Below are 20,184 nucleotides of genomic sequence, written 5' to 3'. Positions count from 1 at the left end.
AGGGTTTTTACCTGGGGGCTCGGCGTTTGATTCCACCACCCCATTCGGTGGAATTAGGGCTTCCCAAGGGCTTGGGATTGGTCCCAAGGTTAGGTTTTGAAATTGAAGTTTGGTGATGATTTTAATTTTTGGTTGTGACTAGGTGTACGCTAGGGCTCGAAAGGGACCGTGCTTGAGGGTTGATTTCATTGAATATAGCTAGAGGAATCAAAGGTAAGAAACTACACCCAGTTATGTGTTAATGATGGGACTAAGAGCTCCCTATATCTATATAATGTCGTAGATGGTATTATGCCATGGGACATGTGATAAATGGCCTAAGAGTACCAGAATCAATATTTGCGCACAGGGCGCAGCTCGGCCATTGGTAGCTGAGGACAGCTTAATATTCACTGAGCTCAGTTTAAGCGGGCCGGAGTCAGTGGGATAAATAGGGGTGCGACCTAAGGGTGTCGACCCTGATTAATATGTGAATTGATTATTAATGTTAATTGATGAACTTGGTATGCTGAATGCCTGATTATATAACTGTTGTGGATTGTTGAGCATGTGGTTATGCTTATGGGTTGTTTGATTGTTGATTTGTAAATTGACTGCTTAATGGTTATGCTCTGCTATCTAGTTTCTTGTTGGGCCTTGGCTCACGGGTGCTACGTGGTGCAGGTAAAGGCAAGGGCAAGGTGGACCAGTCCTGAGTTGGAGAGCTTTGGGGTTGCATGTACATAGTCAGCAGATCGGCCGCCATGGCCGAGGAGTGGTAAAGGACAGGAAAAGCCTAAATGTCTATTTTGCCCTTAGAGTAGCTAGTAGCTGTACTTTAAACCTGAAATTATGTAAACTGTCTTTTAAACGTTATTACTTTTGGGATCCCATGTATAAGAATGTTTGAATATAAGAAATATAACTTTTGTGACCAAAATATTTTAACCCTAGTTCAACTATAGTCTCAATAACACATTTCTAACTAAATGACTTGATTAGCAAGTCTTGCACCTTTATAAACACACAGTGTAACAGTCTTGTCTATCCAGGGCGTTACAACTTGGTATCAGAGTGGAACGCCCAGGCAACCCCAGAACAGTTACGGTGAACCGGAAATTTGACTCGCTACCCGAGTCCTTTAGTTAAAAATGTGCTTCTAGTGTTATTAAAAAGCTAAGGTGGAAAACCAGTCAAAAGGAAATGATATATTTCATTTAATACATAAAATTGTACATGGGCCCATAAAAAACATTTACAAGTTATTTACAACTCAAAATGGTCATTACTGTTTCAAATTTACAAATCCGCCGACCTAAATGGAAAAAATACGGTAAACCCCCTAGTTCCTTTGAGAACTCCTTAGCCGTGGTGGTCAAGCGGCCGCATATGTACACATCACCACCTAAGTTCTCCACTCAAGGCTGGGTGAGCTTTTCTTTCCCTTTACCTGCACCACATAGAACCCATGAGCCAAGGCCTAGCAAGAAAACACCATATAACATGAATATAATATCAACAATGATCGTAATAATCATTCAGGACTTTCAGTCCAAAGTAGAGAAGTGACAATTAGAATAGTCACTAAAGTAGGTTTAGTTCCCAATAGCCATGTGACGATAGGGTCACCGGGGCTTCAGAGATAAGTGATTCTTTCACTAGCTTAAACAGGTTAGGTGCATGATGACTAGTCACCAACATAACCTACCTCATGACCATAGAGTCATAACCATGGAACACCGTTCCCTAGCCATGTGACAAGCAGTCACCTAGGCCTTAGGCCCTGGCTCTGAGTAACTAGTCCTAGACTAGTCAAGTGCTTATAAGTTTCATCGACCCGAGGGTTGGTCCAGCATTAATGCCTTAGAGTCATACAACGCTGATATCGATTAGATCTAATCTTCATTCGACCCTTCGTTCAGGACACTTATGTCGTTTCTGACTCTTAGGTCAGTGATACACTACCAGTGCTGTCCCTGACTAATCAGTGACATACACAAGTAAACTACATCCGCTCGCATTTAATATGCAAACAATGTCAACATTTATCAACCAACATGCCTCAACAACAATCATGCATGTCATATACACAGGGTGCAGTTTTCTTACCTTTGGTTCGAGCGAGAAATATTATAAGAACGACTCTTGAGAACGATCGACCTTTTGATCCCTTAGCGGTCACCTAATCATAACCAATTATAACCTCTATTAATGAAAATAAACAATGAAATGGTCTTAACCTAAACCCCACTCTCGGGACCTCAAAACATGCCCACACGGTGAGTAGATTCGATCCCGGGCCTTAAGGATTGAAACCCCGAGCCAAAAATCTTAAAAACACTCAAAACGGGATTCTGGAGGAACAGAGTAGTGCTACAGCGCTGCTCAATAGCGCCCCAGCGCTATACTCAGCACCCCCAACCGCCCAACAACATCCGGTGTAGTGCTATAGCGCCCTCTGATGGGCGTTGTAGCGCTACCCCTAGAACAGCTCTCCCCTGAAACCTCCTTCTTCGACTCCTTCAATTATATCTCGATTCCAATGCTTCTAAACCTCACTTTTGATGCCAAATGAACCCAAAAACCATCCTCACATACCCTAAGCATCACTACCACAAGAACCATAGCCAAAACTCCCAACAAAACCAAGCATCCAACCTAGAAATCCCAACTGTAAACCAGAACTAAAGCAGAGAAAACTAGGGATTTAAATGGCTAGAAACTTACCTCAAGCTCAGATTATGATGCTCTTCAATGGTGGAACACACTCCCAAACTCTCAAGGCTTACTTCCTAAGCTTGAATCCTCAAGAATGGCTCAAAAATCACAAATAAAACAGAAGGAGAAAAGGTACGGGAGAAGCTTCAAACTATGCTCTGTTTTCACTACCTTTCTATAGCCTTCAATGGCTTATATCTATCCTAGGGGTGAAATGACCAAAATACCCCTATGTCTAATAAGGGCTTCTAAAGGCTCCCAAGGGAAAAATTGGTATTTCCCACCTATCTCGTTAATCATAATTAACGCTCTCCAATTCCCGCTATTCTCAATAATCTCAAACACCAATAATTCATATCTCATTTCCCTTTAATTCCCAGCAAGCCCCGAACTTAAACCTGTTATGACTAGACCGCTTATCAATATTCCAAGATCATCTTATGCCTAATAGCTCGAACAAACCCACATTATAATGTGGTCTCAACAATATGTCACCGACATGCATACAAATATACAATTACACCCTCAACGCGCCGAATTACCAAAACACCCCTGTAATGAAATGTGGACCCACATGCATGCATAAAACATCATATTATAATATAATTCACATAAACATGCATATAATCATTTAATGACATAATTAAACAGTTATGGCCCTCTCGGCGTACTAATCCAGCCATTAAACCGCATTCGGGATTTCGGGGCATTACACAGAGCGTCCTAGGTTTAAGGGTTGCTGACGACTGGCTGGACATGTACATTCACTGCGAAAGACAAGATCGACTCATGGTTTGGTAATTGTGTATACATGATTATATGCTTAAATGATTGGAAAGGAATATGAATGTCGATATCTGTATGAGATACTGATAGGGCCTGGCCCTTGACTGTAGCATGATGAGATTAAAGCATGCTGATTAGCATTACTGTTGCATGTGAATGAATATTTGGATAATGGTTTGCATACTGAGTGTATGTGGGTAACTGCCTGAATTGAATTCATATGTCATATCTGTTTGTTGGCTTGTAGGAAGCATGATAAAGTGTGAGTATACTTGGTTGTAATAAAAATGTGGTAGCTAAATGTATAGTATTGTGGATTCGTGTTTAATATGCTTTATGTGTGCATAATACTTGTGGTTATTTGGACCTGGCTGTGGAGTGGTTCGGAGTGTGAACCTCAGGGCTGAGGAGTTTAGTCAGCAGTGGTGAATGAACTTAAATTGTTTGCGCCTAGAATGGTTAAGTGGACTTGGTGTTGCGTTATAGGCGGATTGCAGATGATAGTTGGAGTTGGAAACCTCCATCTGCTCCTGAAAGCCGCAGCAGATGTTTGCTAGTATGTGAGTAAGCTGTGGGGTTTAATAGTTGAGACTAGATGGAGAAACAGCGGACTTCTCTAGGGAAAGAGCTACTTTGCATGCTTTGACAGTGAGGTTACCAGTGTTGGTTTAATGTAAGGGTATAGACAGATAAGGGTATTATATGGAAGGCCTAAAAGGTGTTATCCTCTGGTTTTGACGAAAGTTTGGGTTGCCTAAGAATTGGTCAGAGGATGGGCAAAGTTAATTCCATCCTTGGCTATATGAAGATGAGAGGTCATGACTAAGGGGTTGTGCTAAGTATTTGTGACAGAAGTATGCCTGGAAATGGTACTCGGGCCGAGATATTGGCATGATGGGTTGGAAAGAACTCAGATGGTGAATTGATGAAAGAGGTTATAAAGACATAGTTTAAGCTGCAGAGTGTAATGACCCAACTACTCTAGACTTTGGACCATTAATGAAAACTATCCATAGACACTAATCCTTAATAAAACTTACAAGTGAAATGATCATAACTTTATTAAAAACTTGTAAAAATAAACGTTAAACTTACATAAAATTTAAAGTAGGATATGGGATCCCATTGTTTTAAAATCAAAACATAACATAATTGTAATTAAAAGGGATTACATAATAAAGTGCGGAAAAATACACATAAAACCATAAGTAAAGAAACTTCATCCTCGAATCGAACTCTCGGCCCTTCGATTCCATTCCGCCTCAATACACATGCCCAAAGTACCAAGAACCTTTCCCGCCATCAAAGCTATTTTCCTGCACATATAAACATAAAAGGAGTGAGCCTAATGCCCAGCAAGGAAAATCTAACACATAAACCATATACATAAATTTCATAATGTAACATAAAACATATCATAACACATATGTCACATACATACTATAATGGCCATTATTACTTGGGGTCCCATAAACTAAACAAGTCATATGCCCATTAGATTAGTGGGGCTTGCTAGCTAAGCAAGTCATATGCCCATAATTTATTGGGGCTTGTTAGTTGTACGGGTCATATGCCCAAGTCTACAATTATACATATTATAGCATATTACATAACACATAATCATAAGATAACATTTATCATAACATATAAATCATTTAACACATAAATCCTATCCTATTTTCCTTACCAAAAATACCGGGATATGAGAACAGTTTTGGGACTTTGGAACACTCCTAAAAACTATAAATGGAAGGGTGAGTATACTAAAGAGAATGAGATGAAAACAATGGAAGAACTATACCATTAAGAATATACTTACCAAAAACCTTATGTTCAAGATCTTAGATTTCCTATCCAAGAATAAAGAATAAAGTTAGGGTGCTGAATAGAAAACTACAAGAACTTAAAGAGAAATAATACCAAATGAGCTAAAGTTTGGAATACCTTGAATGCTTCTATGACCAATCTAAACCTTGAACCGAAATGTGCTATAAACCTTACTTCCCAAGTGTTTGGTAAGCTTATAATGATCAAGCTTATAATCCCCAACCCAAGTGTTTACACTCTCACAATAACCTAGCAACTTGCAGCCTCTGAACTTAGTTTGATGAATGAATAAATGGCTGGGTACTAGGTCCTATTTATAGAGTTTATGAATGAAAAGATCTTCATTTAACTTGAATAAAAATAATGGCTTTTTAAGTGAAAAATATTTGAATTATCCTTCAGCAGAGGCTGAAGACTCGTTCAGAAAGATGCTGGACTTATCAAGAGGTTAAGGATTTGTATGAGAACGTTTTTTAAAACTTTCAAAAATACACTGAAGGAGGCAATATATCGCCCCCTGTATGTGATATATCGCCTGGGCCAGCATGCCCGAGGCAATCGTGCGAAGTTTCGTGTTTTTTGTATCCCTGTACTGTGATATATCGCCCCCTATAGCTGCGATATATCGGCATACACTGAATATTTAAACACGAAATTACACAATTTTAGCTTAATTCGAATTGAGTAAACAACCTTGACTAAGTCCCTTAACGTTTTCAAAGCTGCTGATAGACCCCAGGATATTCAAATATTACTCTTAATAAACTTATTCCTCAAAAATACTTAATTATCATTAAACATACACATGACAAGTGTTACTTTCTTATTGGGTCTATCTAAACCTTATAATATAATATTTATCACCACCAATATCAGTCAAATTAATCAGACCTTAGGTTAAAATTAATATTCTTAAACTATAGGTTAAACTTAGAAAATCTACAAGTGTTACTATGAGTGTCCAAATAATTCCCCGTCTGAACCAAAGTCCACAGTCATAAAAATACTACTACTATTACTATTATACTACTATCTAACTAGCTAAGTAAAGTTCTTGGACTCTACACAGAGACTGGTGGGCTCATAAGCTTGATTTGGAATGATAAGATAATAGCAGTGTATGTCAATGAGTTTTGTGATTTGGGTAATTCATTTTGGGAAAATTGATACAGGTGAATGTAGCTGGAAATGATGACCCATTTAAGGATTAAACTCTGGAATAGTCCAGAGCAGTTGGGCCGCTCCGATGTCAGAAATCAACATCTGTATCTAGGTAGCATAGAGGGCCATGTTATTTAAGATCTGTGAAATGAGGTATAGAGCATGAGTACCGGAGATGCAAATGACAGTATTTCCATTGGTGGGGTTTAGTAAGGACAGATTCTCGGTAATCGAAGCAGAAGAGCCCCGGGCATTTGTGGCTTCTGGTTTTGTCGGGAAGGGGAATCTGATTTGCAAGATAGTCGACAGGATAGTGATGGGAACCAGTGAGGTTATTTATTATGCACCAGAGGCAGGAGATACCACCTAGGAGGATGTCAAGTGAGGGCACGACTTCTACATGGAATGATTCGATATGTTAAGATGGATTCCCATAGATGGGGGATGGAATAATGGAATGCCTTGTTACATTTTGAAGCCGAGGCTAGTTACTCGGAGCTGATCAGCTAACCAGATAGTTCACGTTTGGGGTTATATAATGAGCTGGAAGAGTTCGGTGTTGAGAATGTCTCAAGAAAGATTCAGACATAGAGAATATGCCTCAAGGTACTTTGCGAGGGGCTGGAAATATTAAGAGGAATTAGAAACTTTTGGGAGAGGAATTGGGACTCAAGTAATAGAGAAGTTCGTGGTGAGAGCAATAGAGTTCGTCATATGGAAGCCTTGACATGAGTCAGGGTGAGAGTTAATTTGTTAAGAAACAACCATGAATAGTAGGGGATATCATTTGGAGTACTTTAGTTGGACTGAATGGAAACTAAGCTGTCCAGTAGGGATTCAGATAGGTATACAAGGAAGGATTGGGTATGCTTCAGAACTCGGCTACAGATAGGTTCGGTATCACAGACATTATGGAAGATGATAATGGTTTGACAGGAATAATTACTGGAGCTGTCGAATAAGTTTGAACTCGGGGTGGATCAGATAGAGCATCGTATTGCAAAAATTGTTAGCATCGTCTATTAAGGAAAAAGAGTTTAAATGCCCAGTTACAAGACAGGACAATGTCTTTAGGAATTGATCTACGATCTGGTTATTATCATCTGAGGATCAAGGAAAGAGACATTTCAGAAATCACAACATATACCGAGTAGGGTGTGATGAATTGGTAACAAAGGTTCTTAATTGATTCAAGCATTAGCAACTCAGGTAAGCTCTACAAGCAGAAGATATAGGAACAGTATGGACAAGTGTCATTTAGGGTTTATTGGTGGTATATTGGGCTACTCTCCAGTTAAAGGTGGAATGCGAACAGCTACTATGCTGATGATGTTAGTACTAAGGAAGCAGGATCACAGGTAAAGCTCCATGAAGTGTCAATTTGGTCTCGCCAGGGGTATTCAGAATAATGCTACAAGAAGAATAGGGGACAGGTATGAAGAGGTTTGATCTGAAGCCACAGAGAAGCTACTGAAGAACGTCTGAAGGATAGGGAGCATAACAAGACCAGTAAACGCGTCATCTACTACATAAATATCTTTGCAAGAAGCTACACCAGAGATTAGAAGGACAGTAAAACTTGAAGTTAGAACGAATGGATAGTGTCAGATTGGAAGTGCAAAAGACAAAGTAAGAATTGATTAGCGCTTGGTGAGGTAGGAATATGCGTGTATGGTTGAATACAGAAGGGTGGCATAAAGGACCTAACTTTTGATAAAGACATGAAACTGTGAAGGTTGCATCACAGGTTGGGGCACACCCAGGCACAGACTGACGAGAGGATGATTCGAGCCTCGTGGGAGGTGAAAGAATGGGAACACAGTCGATATACATAGTACGATGAGTTGGAAGTGTATGCACAGTGTAAGGTATTTGAGTGTTTGATCATTTGTAAGAACGATAATCTTGCGACCAAGATTTGGTGAAACGTAATGAATGGGTGGATGGTTGGTGTTAGGAATCCTCGACTGTGCGAGGAAAAGATCTAAATGGAGGCATATCTCTTACTTGAGAGGTGTGTGTCAATTAAAAGAACACCATAGATTACAATGGAGTGGACAAGGTAACGACTGAGATTGGTATAGCGTTAGTATGTGTTGATGAACAGGTATGTATTCTTTGGACAATGGAATCCAAAGTGTTGGTATTGGGGGAAACGGGGAAGAACCATGTCAAGGTAATACAAGTTAGGGTACAAGGATCGAATGAAAGGTCCGATGGAAACTTGGCGTGGAGATGGGTACTTTAAATGGATATCGTTCCACCCCCCTAGGGTATGTTATACCGGAAAGTTTGAGCGGGTGACAGAATCTAGTATATTTGGATAATGAAAGGTAAAGTGATATAGTGGTGGATCATAGGAATGGACCACATTAGGTTATAATTAAGGTGATTGGACAGGGAAAGCTATAACTCAGCTCAATGGGTTAATGAAATTGGTTCAGGTGAACTGGTAATGGGGCAGAACATTGACGGTGCTGAGTTGAGACCCTATAGTTTTCCGAGTTTTGGAAAGGAACTAGAGAACAGAGTGGGAACCTGGAATTATCGGTTTATTGCAGGTGGAATGGAAATCTGAAAGCTTAACAGTTATTTTAAGGAATTAAGCGTTGAGTATGCAAAAAACTTGAGATATTAAGGAAGTGTAATCCTTAATGAGTTAGTCCGGTGATGAATACTAGAGTACAGCTAAGGTGACACGGCATAGGACATGGTAAGATAAAAAGCATGGAGTACTATGCGAAGTAAAGAAGTGAAAGATAGTGGATACTATTGTTTAGTATTGGTTCAGGGGGAAAACCAAAGAGGTTGTTGGAATTCTTGAGGCAGGAGTGTCTGCCTATCTGAAAGGACATGAGAACTTGTAAATTTTCAATTTTGGAATACAAAGTTCCAGGATGAGAGATTTGTATCTCTCCAAGTAAGTGTAGAAAAGGAAAAGTATGATATTTAGAGAAAGAAAGGGGGAAGTTCTGACTCCCGACTCGACAGAAATTCTAAAATTGTACGAAGGGTTAGGCCGGGGGCCTATCAACTGATCTCATCCTGGTAGGGGTGATGAATCAAAAGTATTTATGGTATCAAGAATAAGACAATGAAATGATCGTTGTGAACTAAGCAGACCCTGAAGTTTCAGAAGGTTTGTGGTTCAAGCGGGGGTTAACGAAAGTATGACTAATAGACAAGATCTTGTGGAACAAGATTGTTACTCTCGTAAGAATATTATTGAGCAGTAAAAGTAAAGGCGTTGGACCTTGGGATTTATGGTCAGAGGTACGAGGTTTACTATCTGATGTGTTTGAATAAATTTCGAGGACGAAATTATTATAAGGAGGAGATAGTTGTAACGACCCAAAATTACTAATAAGGATTAAGGGCCTTGATTAGTGTGCTGGGAGGGCACAATTGGAAGTTATGTGAATTAATGGTGAAAATGCATGATTATGTGAAAAACATGCTTATATGATTATTTGGATAAATGTGATGCATGACTATGTGTATTAGTATGCATGTAGGCCCTGATTAGGTTATAAGGGTAATTTTGTCCTGTTGAGGGCATAAATGTAAATATTTGTGATAAAATGTTGAGACCACATTATTATGTGGATATATTTGTAGCTTGTGACTCGAGGCGATCCTAGTGAGCAGTTTAGCGAAAAAGTCACGGCGGGGATTTATAACCGGCTCGTGGGAGTCTAGGGGTATTTCTGGAAATTTGAGATGTATATTGGAGATTATTTGATACTGAGGAAAATAATTGGTGATTTGTTAGGTGTTGGGATGAAAGCGATAATTATTACGGACACTCGAGGAATTAGCGGGAATTGGGAGCAAATGACTAAAATGCCCTTGGTATGCTTTAAGGCTTAGGATTTAATGGGAGGGCAAAATGGTCATTTGACTGAAAAGAGATAAGGGTTATATTGCTTTTTAGTTTTAGTGGATACTGTAGAAAGTTTCAGAAGTTAAAGGAAAGAAAAGAGAAGGAAAGAAAGAAGAAAAATAGGGACTCTTTCTTCTCCATTCGGTTTGCTCTATTCCTCAACATTCTTTGTGAGTTTTGGAGCTGGAATCTCAGAGTGAGCTCAGGTTGGGACTTAGGGCTGAAGACCTTGGGTGAAGCTAAAAGAGTTAGCAGGGATTAGCTACTCAATTGAGGTAAGTTTCAAGATTTCTGATGAGTTTTTTTGAGTTTTATTGAGGTGATTTCTAAGCTTGAGTTTTGGATGGAAATAAGGGAAATAAGCTTGAGGAGTTGAAGGGCTTGAGGCTGGAAGGATACTAGAGATAACCTAAGGTCGAAATTCTCCATAGAAGGTAACAAATTCTGGCTTTGAAGTTCTAAGTTTCTAAGTTTCTGGTTGAATTCTTGAGTTCAATATTTGTTTTCCTAGTTTGATGATGCATGTGGTTAATTCTTGTGTTATTGGGTTGTGTGGGGTGAGATATAGGTGATGGTAGACTCAATTTGATGTGTAGTTGAGGTTTGGAAGGGTTACAAGGGGTTTTGGTTCGAGGAAAATCGAAGGAAGAAAAAACAGGGTGTTGCTGGTCTGTGACTAGCGCTAGCCTTTGGGCGATACAGCACTAGACTTGGGTTTCCTGGAATTTTTGGCTCTGGTTTTGGCGCCATAGCGCCCTCTTTGAAGCAATGTAGCGCTACCTTATTTCCAGAAGAGGGTTTTTGGGTTATTTCTTAGGGTTTTTACCCAGGGGCTCGGGGTTTGATTCCACCACCCCATTTGGTTGAATTAGGGCTTCCCGAGGGCTTGGGATCGGTCTCGAGGTTAGGTTTTGAAATTGAAGTTTGGTGATGATTCTAATTTGTGGCTATGACTAGGTGTACGCTAGGGCTCGGAAGGGATCGTGCTTGAGGGTTGATTCCATTGAATAAAGCTAGCGGAATCAAAGGTAAGAAACTGCACCCGATTATGTGTTAATGATGGGACTAAGAGCTCCCTATATCTGTATAATGTCATAGAGGGTATTATGCCATGGGACATGTGATAAACGACCTAATAGTGTCGGAATCAATATTTGCGCACAGGGCACGGCTCGGCCACTGGTAGCTGAGGACAGCTTAATATTCACTGAGCTCGGTTTAAGCGGGCCGGAGTCAATAGGATAAATAGGGGTGCGACCTAAGGGTGTCGACCCTGATTAATATGTGAATTGATTATTAATTTTAATTGATGAACTTGGTATGTTGAATGTCTGATTATATAACTGTTTTGGATTGTTGAGAATGTGGTTATGCTTATGAGTTGTTTGATTGTTGATTTGTAAATTGACTGCTTAATGGTTATGCTCTGTTATCTGGTTTCTTGCTGGGCCTTGGCTCACGGGTGCTACGTGGTGCAGGTAAAGGCAAGGGCAAGGTGGACCTGTCTTAAGTTGGAGAGCTTTGGGGTTGAATGTACATAGTCAGTTGATCGGCCGCCACGGCCGAGGAGTGGTACAGGATGGGAAAAGCCGAAATGTCTATTTTTCCCTTAGAGTGGCTAGTAGCTGTACTTTAAACCTGAAATTTTGTAAACTATCTTTTAAACATTATTACTTTTGGGATCCCATGTAAAAGAATGTTTGAATATATGAAATGTAACTTTTGTGACTGAAATCTTTTAACCCTAGTTCAACTATAGTCTCAGTAACACATTTCTAACTAAATGAATTATTTAGCAGATCTTGCACCTTTATAAACACACAGTGTAACGGCCTTGGCTATCCAGGGAATTACATGGGTGGTCGGCCCACCCTATCTTTCATGGGGTGGTCGGCCTAAACCCCCAAGTACACTTCACTGAGAAATAATCACTCTCGTTCAAACTGAGATCAAAAGGCCTAGCACCTCGAAGATCAACAGGTCAAGCACCCAAGCTTTGGTCGTCGGGCCTTGCACCTAAGTCTAATATACCAACACAGACTTAACATCTCCCAGAAGTTTCTATCTTGCATTATCAACCATGATCCAGAGAAGACAACAGGAAGACCCATGATCTCATAATCATGGGAAGGTGGACACGTATCTCCACTACCTGATAATCATGTGCCAAACCACGATCCCAGTATCACTGGTCGTGTAACAGCTCCTAGGTACTATAAATAAAGGACCCACGACTTCATTAAAGGGGTCTGTTTTCTGAGGGCTTTTTGGGCTGGAATTCTGGGCAAGTGAGAAACGAGCGAACACTTTTGTTCATCAGTGTAATTTTCGAGTGATTCAATACTAAAGACTAAGTGGATTAAGTTATTATTGTTCATCAGAGCAGGGCTAAACCACTATAAAATTACTGTGTGTTTATTTAAGATAATCATACTCTGTCATTCATTCTATTTATTTCATTCAAAAAGGTATTGTATATTATACATACGATCATTGGCCAATTTCACAGGTCAACATTTTGGTACTTTCATTGAGAGTACGAAATCAAGAAACACACTTTCATCATTTTTACGATGCCTCCAAAACCTAGTCAGACCAAGAAGATGGCTCCCAAGGATTCCACCACCCAGGATCCCATAGATCCCGTTAAAGATCCGCAGGTGGAGGTTGGAGATCAACATGATGCAGAAGATCCACAGGATGCTCACCAGGAGGAGATGGCGCAATTTTTGGCGAGGCAGGAGGCCTTTTGTGCAGAAATTTCCCTTCAGAGGGCGACTATGGAATGACAACGATGGAAGATCAATGAGCAGGTCCAGGGGATGATCCAGCGGGAGCAGGAGGCTGACCGGAGGCACCAGGAGGCTGCTGTGGCCTTAGAGGCGGCTAATCAGTTAGCCCAAGCTAACGCTGAAGCTGTTGCTCAGGCAGTGAGCAAGGCTCAGGCCAAAGCAGTAGGAATGCGAGGCCACAGTAATAGAGAGTCCCAGGGGAGGAGTAGGACCCCAAGGACACTCTCAGAACCATTTTCCCAGGATGAAGAAGCACAGTCCAAGACTGCCTCCTCCATGACTAAGAAGAATAACACTCCATCTAGGAGTAGGAGTATTACCAACCCGAAGGCCCCCTCCCAGGGGGGCCGACGAAACAATGCCAGAGATGAGGGTCAAACATTTGAGAGGCGTGACAGGAATGGAAATGGCCGCCCCAAATCTCAAATTCATGTAGGAGGAGAGGCTCGGGGGCAGGGTTGCACCGATAGGGGCAAGGAGGACCTACTGCCCCTACACCCTCAATCTTGCAAAGGAAAGGAACCGATGAAAACACAAGTACTATGTTTGATAGGCTGGGGAAAGATGCACAACCTCAAGATTTGAGGGAGGCCATCAATATGAGGACCAGTGCTTAGGAGGGAGTTCCAGGGATATCCACCCCATCTGGAGTAGCGATCCCACTAGCAGTGCAGGCTCAAATAAATGCACTTGTTATGGTTGTTCAGGGTCTAACAAAGAAACCTTCAGATATCGAGTTGGCTCATAGAAGTGGGAGCCCTTTCAATGCCAAGATCCAAGCTGCCCAACCACCACCGAAATACAAGACCCCAAAACTTCCTACATACACTGGGAAGGAGGACCCGGTACGACATATTGGGAAGTTCGAGGATCAGATGGAGTTACTCGGTGTGGAACATGATTATAGGTGCAGGGTATTCCCTACCTATCTCTCTTACTTAGCTCAGCAATGGTATTGGAAGTTCAAACCTGGATCCATCACTTCCTGGGAACAGTTCAGAAATGAATTTTGCAAGGTCTTTAGTGTCGGGCGTATTCAACCAGCTTTTGCCAATCAGTTAGCTGACATCAAGCAAGGGAAAGAAGAATCCCTGAAAGGCTACATTCAAAGATTCATGAGAGAGGCAAACCGAGCGGCCATGGTAGGAGATGAAGGAAAGTTCGCTGCCATCTTGGCAGGATTAATTTATTGTAGTTCCTTGTGGGATAGTATATATAGGAACCCTATCAACACCTTGCAAGAGTTCCTAGACCGAGCTGACAAATACATGAAGCTAGATGATGCTATCATGAAGGAAGAAAAAGGCATAAACCATCCAACCACTATGAAGGCGGATAAAAATGACGCAAACCCTCAGGGCAGTAGTGGGGGCAACGGTAAGAAGATGAATACCTCAGGGGCCAAGCTAAGTCAGCACCCGCCGACAAACAAGCTAAGCATCAACCCTACCAGCCCAGGTCACCAATTATACCATCCTGAGAACATCAAGGGCAGAGATTTACTTGGCAACATACCAGGAGGTACCATACCGAAAGCCACCACCCTTGCGCTCAGAAGGAAGGAAAGACAAGAATAAGTTTTGTCGTTTCCATAATGATTATGGGCACGACACAAACGAGTGCATTCAATTGAAGGATGAGAAAGAGTTTCTTATCCGACCAGGAAAACTCTCGAGGTACCGAGGCAAGACCGAGACCCCAAGCAGGAATTCAGAATTTTGAAGGCAGAGGAGTCCACCACTTGAGCCAGCAGCTGTAGACTTCACACTGGATACCATATGTGGAGGACCCCACATAGCAGGCAACAATAACAATGCTTGCGAGCGATATGTAAGGACCCTCGAGCATGAGGTAGGGGAGTCTCCCCAGTGTATGGCGGTCGAGGAGCGGTATCCAAAAAATCCAAAGTATGAAAGTGAAACACTCACTTTTACAGAGGATGACGCCAGACACGTGAAGTACCCCCACAAATGACCCTTCAGTCCTTACCATTCAAATCGCCAATGCCCGAGTGAAGAGATGCTTGGTGGATACGGGAAGCTCGGTAGATATCATCTACAAATCATCCCTCGAGAAGATGAAGCTAACGATCAAAGACATGACACCGTGTTCCCAAGTGATATATGGGTTCACAGGAGAATGCCTAGCACCAACAGGAACTATCAAACTATCGATCACAGTGGGGGATGCCCCCAGACACGAGACTGTGATGACAGAGTTCCTGGTGGTAGATTGCTCTTTGACCTACAATGTATTACTCGGGAGACCCCTCCTGATGGCACTACATGCAGCAATTTCAATCTGGCATCTATCTTTGAAGTTCCCCACCAGTGCAGGGCAAGGATGCGTACAGGGTAACCAAAGGGAGGCACAAGAATGCTATAATGCGTCAATGGTCAAGGCCAAGAAAGGACCATGCATAAATAACATGATAGTAACCTACTGCAAAGAGAGTGAAGGAGCCGATGAGGTTGTCAACATGAAAGTTGACGTTGAAAGAAACATTCTACTGGAGTCGAGGGCTCCTTTTAACGAAGATTTGTTATCATAGCAAGTTTCCCAAAGCAAGGGAAACAACATCTGTTGACCCTTGATTTGGCCAACGACGCGGAGTCAAATATATGACAGGAAATTAAATGACAATTAAGAGTTTAATCTAATGGAAAAGAAGAAAACACCAACGATTTATAGTGGTTCAGCCCCAAAGAATGGTAATGACCTACATCCACTTAGTGTTATTATTAATATTAAGTCTCAAAGCCGTGATCAAAGAACTAGGATTCTTGAGTTTCACAAACTTTGGGATAATTACAATAAGATGATGGATAATCGCACTATAGGCTCTCTCTCTCAATATTCAGGAAAAAGGTTCCAAGATCAAAAAGTCCATTCCTTGAGCTATTTCATGCATATTTATAGGCTCAAGGAAGGTTACATGGGCCAATGGGCTTTAACTTTCCTTAATAACTGCGTATCAAGGTAATAAAGAGGAAATAATCAACGTAATTATTATAGGATTACAATTTTAGAAGGAAATAAATCAAATTATATGACCGGCTTGGTCGTATCTAATAGTTAAGCCTAACGAAGCGATGTGTAGCTGGTCGATAACCGAATAGCACCACCTCATTTCAATTATGCCACATGTCATCCACATGTGAAAAATACCTGCCACGTCATAAGCAACTGTTTTTTGGTAAACATTTCCCCCCCAAGTTTACTTTACTGCGACCAGCATAAAGTAAACTTAGGTGTCTGACCTTTCGTATGCCCCATGAAACCTGTCAGAGTCATCATGCCTTTTCGAAAAAAGCAACCAATCATGTCCAATCAGGACTTTTCGGTTTCCCAATAACTTGTTTGATGACTATTACAGTTCCCCATACTTTGAAAACAGTAATTCATGATTACCTCTTTTATAGTGTCACAGTCATTATAAATAATACCCCTAATTCACCTTTTAACTTTTCACTCGTCATCTCCTTCTCAAGAACTCCAAAGAACTTCAACCACCAGAGCCTAGAAATCCCATGAGCTTTCATCACTAATCCAAGGAATCTCCGTTCAGACGCTCAAAGTTTTCTGTGTTCATAATCCACCTTTCATCCAAGTAAGTTTTACGAACCTTTCAATTGTTTAAGTTGCCATGTAAAGTTGTTTTTTTATTCGTTTCGTATCTGAGTTCTTGACTAAAACTGTCTTGGGGTAATGGGCATATTGATCAATGCTTGATAGGGAAGTGAAATAGTATTGTATAGGAGTTAGGAGTCAGTTTGGTAGTCGAGACTGTAGATTTAAGGCGTAAAATCGAAGTAAAAATTCGATTTTTAAGCTAGTTGAAAAATTGGGTTTTTCCCTCCCTCTCAGAGTTGAAAAAGTTTTCTCTCAAAACTTTTTACTTCCGCTTTTTAATCTGTTTCTCAAACTACTCGTAAGAGACTTAGTGTTTTTGCTAGAATGTTGTTGGTCGTATAAAAACTTAATTTTTATACGCGAGCAACGTTATTCCAACTCTCAACACAAGCTTTTAGGCTTTAAGTTCTCATCTCCCCCTTTTTCAGTTCATAGCTTTTCATGCAAGATCCATGGGGAGTTGAGAGACCTATCGACAATGACTTGCTAGCTCAATTGCTCGAGGACGAGGAGCAACCGTCGTTGCTAATACTTGAAATTCCCTTTTCTCGCGCCACTTCAAACACTCCATCAACCCTCCTCCAAAATATGGGTCGAGCAAAAACTAAAGCCCAGAAAAATAAACCTTTCAATCCTTCAAATCAGCCAACTTTTTGGGCTGAAATTCCCTCGACCAGTGGTCGAGAAAGAAATATCCCAGACCCTAGCATCCAAACCTACGCTCAACTTCGAAACGCCATTAAACCAGATGTTGAATGGTACATCGCCCCCTCTAGCCGAGTAACAGTTAGGATGATTGCGAATTATATTAAAAACTACGGACTTCCTGGGGTAATCCTAGTCTAACCCACCAAAGACAAATGGGCGAATTTTCCTGGGGGCACCTTCAGCGCCTGGTCGAGATATCACATCGAGGCAGGAGCTATGCTGCCTCCTCATCCTTTCTTCCAAGGAGTGGCCAACTATTTCGGGGTCGCTCCTTTTCAAATAACCGTAATGGATATAGAATGATTTCGGCACTCTATATCCTTTATAGCCATAAGAAATGGCCTGTCCCCACACCACGCGAGGTCAACTATCTGTTCGACCTAAAATCCAACCCCAACCAGGAAAACACGGGGTTCTTCCACTTCTGTCACTAGGAAATGTCCCGTACTTTCCTGAGTGACACAACTTTTATTTCCAATGTGAGGAGGTACCACCTTGAGTAATTCCTGACTATGGACATGGTTTCCCACAACCTAGCCTTCACCCAAGGAGGTAACACTTTAACACCCCTGGTCGTTTATTTTTCTATAATTTTTCTTGCATTTCCCTTAGATATTTAGCGCCTTTCAGGCCCATGGTTGCGACCAGCTCCCACACCAGACATGGAAATCTGATCAGCCCTCTTGGCCAATATGACTGACGTGGAGAAGAGCATCAAGCATCTGGTCACAGAGGCTAACCTTAGGCTATTCGGGTTTTTGGCACCTCACTAGGATGTGAGGGAGTCAATAGCAGGAAATGCCACTGGCGAGGAGATTCCCGGGCAGCACCCAGACGTGTCATAACCTCAAAGGAAGAGGACGGCTGGAGTGACAATCACAGAACCCTCCAGCATCCCGCGAGTTGCCGCTCCCCCCACCCCATTGGGAAAAGGAAAAAGGAAAGCCACCGAACCTCCCGCTCCCATCGACGAATCTTCAGATGAGAACGGTACTGATCTCTCGCTCTTAGATAGTTTGCCAATTTCCTGTCACTTATTTGACGGGGATGGAAACTTTAAGTTTACTCCAAACTTAAGTTCAGATTTCTTCCAGGCAGTAAGTAGTTCAGTAAGTAATGTAGCGACCAATAGTTGTAGCACGAGTACTTTACTTATAATCTCTTTACTTTCATTTTTAGTTCCATCTATATATCTTGTCTTACTGCTTATTTTGTTTCCTTTTGTGCTGACATGTCATCTGAAGACCTGTTCGAACATTACAAGGTTGCTGCTGCTTCCTCAGGTTGGAAGAAAGACAGCAAGAGGACTCGGGGGGAGAGCAGTAAAACTGCCTCAAAGAAGGCCCGAGTTGAGGACCCTCCAGCCACTATTCCTTCGAAGGAAAACACGCCACCTCCATCTCCACTCGAGCAGCCGGTCTCAACATCTCCAGTTGACCAGAATTCCACTCCTCCAACACCTGTCGACTAGAACCCCACACCTTAGGACCCTACCAGCCGAACACACCGCACTTAGCCTGAAGGCTCCCTGTCCAGCTTCGTGGTCAGCTCAGCCAGGGAGAGAATATACAAGCTCTCGAAACACAAACGCAGTCAAGAGGCTATTGACGGCACCATGTCCATGGAGACTGAACCAAATACTCAATTGAGGGCTAAATGAGATAGTCAGCGTAAGTTACTTTCTAATGCTAAATATTTTGCTTTTGATTTTCTGCCATTGCCTTACTTTTTTCATCTGATTGCAGGGATTGATGACCATGACCGCTGGCTGGTGCCGTGTGGGTACAATGGTATCCCAGACCAAAAACTTTGACACCAAGCTTGCTGAGGCTACAAAAGCGCTTGAGGGGAAGAATGTTGACTTGCTCGAGAAGAACAATGAGCTGACCAAGCATAAGGACGAGTTGCTTGAGAAAAGTGGGGAGCTGTCCAAGCAGAATGAGGCACTGCTCCAGGAAAAATCCACTTTGACCGAGGAACTACTGGAGAGTTGGGACGCCCTGAAGAAATCCATTGAAGACAAAGAAAAATTTAGGTTAAGCGCCAAACTCAACTATCAACGATCCAAACAACTCGAGCTCGATTTGGCTGCGAGCAGGCAGAAGACGGAGGAGCTGGAAAAGCACGTGAAGGAGCTGGAGGAACTTGAAGCCAAAAACTTGGATAAGTACAAGGAAGCCACCCATCTTTGCTCCTACAAGTTTTGGAAACACAACCGGAAGGCCGACTTCAGCTACCTGTCAGATCGCTTAAGGCAGACTCTAATGTCCCAGTGTGCCATTCGCCTGGAGGAAGAAGAGAGGGCTAAAGTTCCTGCATCCCCAGAGATCTCCCTGGCAACGAGGATAGATGGTGCAAGCTGGCGCAACTATTGACCAGGATGTTCCTCAAGACCCTCCAGCCTCTTAGTCTTTTTCCTTTCTATCTTTTAATCTTTTAATTACACGACTTACGGGTCATGATGTAAAGACACTTTAATTTTCCAGTTAAAATTTTATGGTTGCACGGGCAGCTTTTACTTTTAATTTGAACAATTACATCTGAGTAGTAACTGCTCGCGGTGTAAAAGGCTTCCTTAAGATATTATAATATTTGCATTTTATTATAACATCTCTTCGCATGACCGAACTTAGCATAGTACTTTGGATTGATTTAACAAAATACAAAATTTTGAAAAATACTCTAAGTACCTCAGCA

General features: G+C 41.7%; 1 protein-coding gene across 1 annotated transcript; it reads left to right on the top strand.

The window, feature by feature from the left end:
- Positions 1-19,274: 19,274 nt before the first annotated feature.
- LOC133805789 (uncharacterized) lies at positions 19,275-19,862 on the top strand. Its single transcript, XM_062243943.1, has one exon. It carries the CDS (start codon positions 19,275-19,277, stop codon positions 19,860-19,862), a length of 588 nt encoding a protein of 195 aa, XP_062099927.1.
- Positions 19,863-20,184: the final 322 nt, after the last annotated feature.

The sequence above is a fragment of the Humulus lupulus genome, chromosome X (assembly GCF_963169125.1).
Source record: "Humulus lupulus chromosome X, drHumLupu1.1, whole genome shotgun sequence".
NCBI lineage: Eukaryota > Viridiplantae > Streptophyta > Magnoliopsida > Rosales > Cannabaceae > Humulus > Humulus lupulus.
Note: the sequence above shows the minus strand (reverse complement) of the source record. Positions and strands in the feature narration are given on the sequence as shown.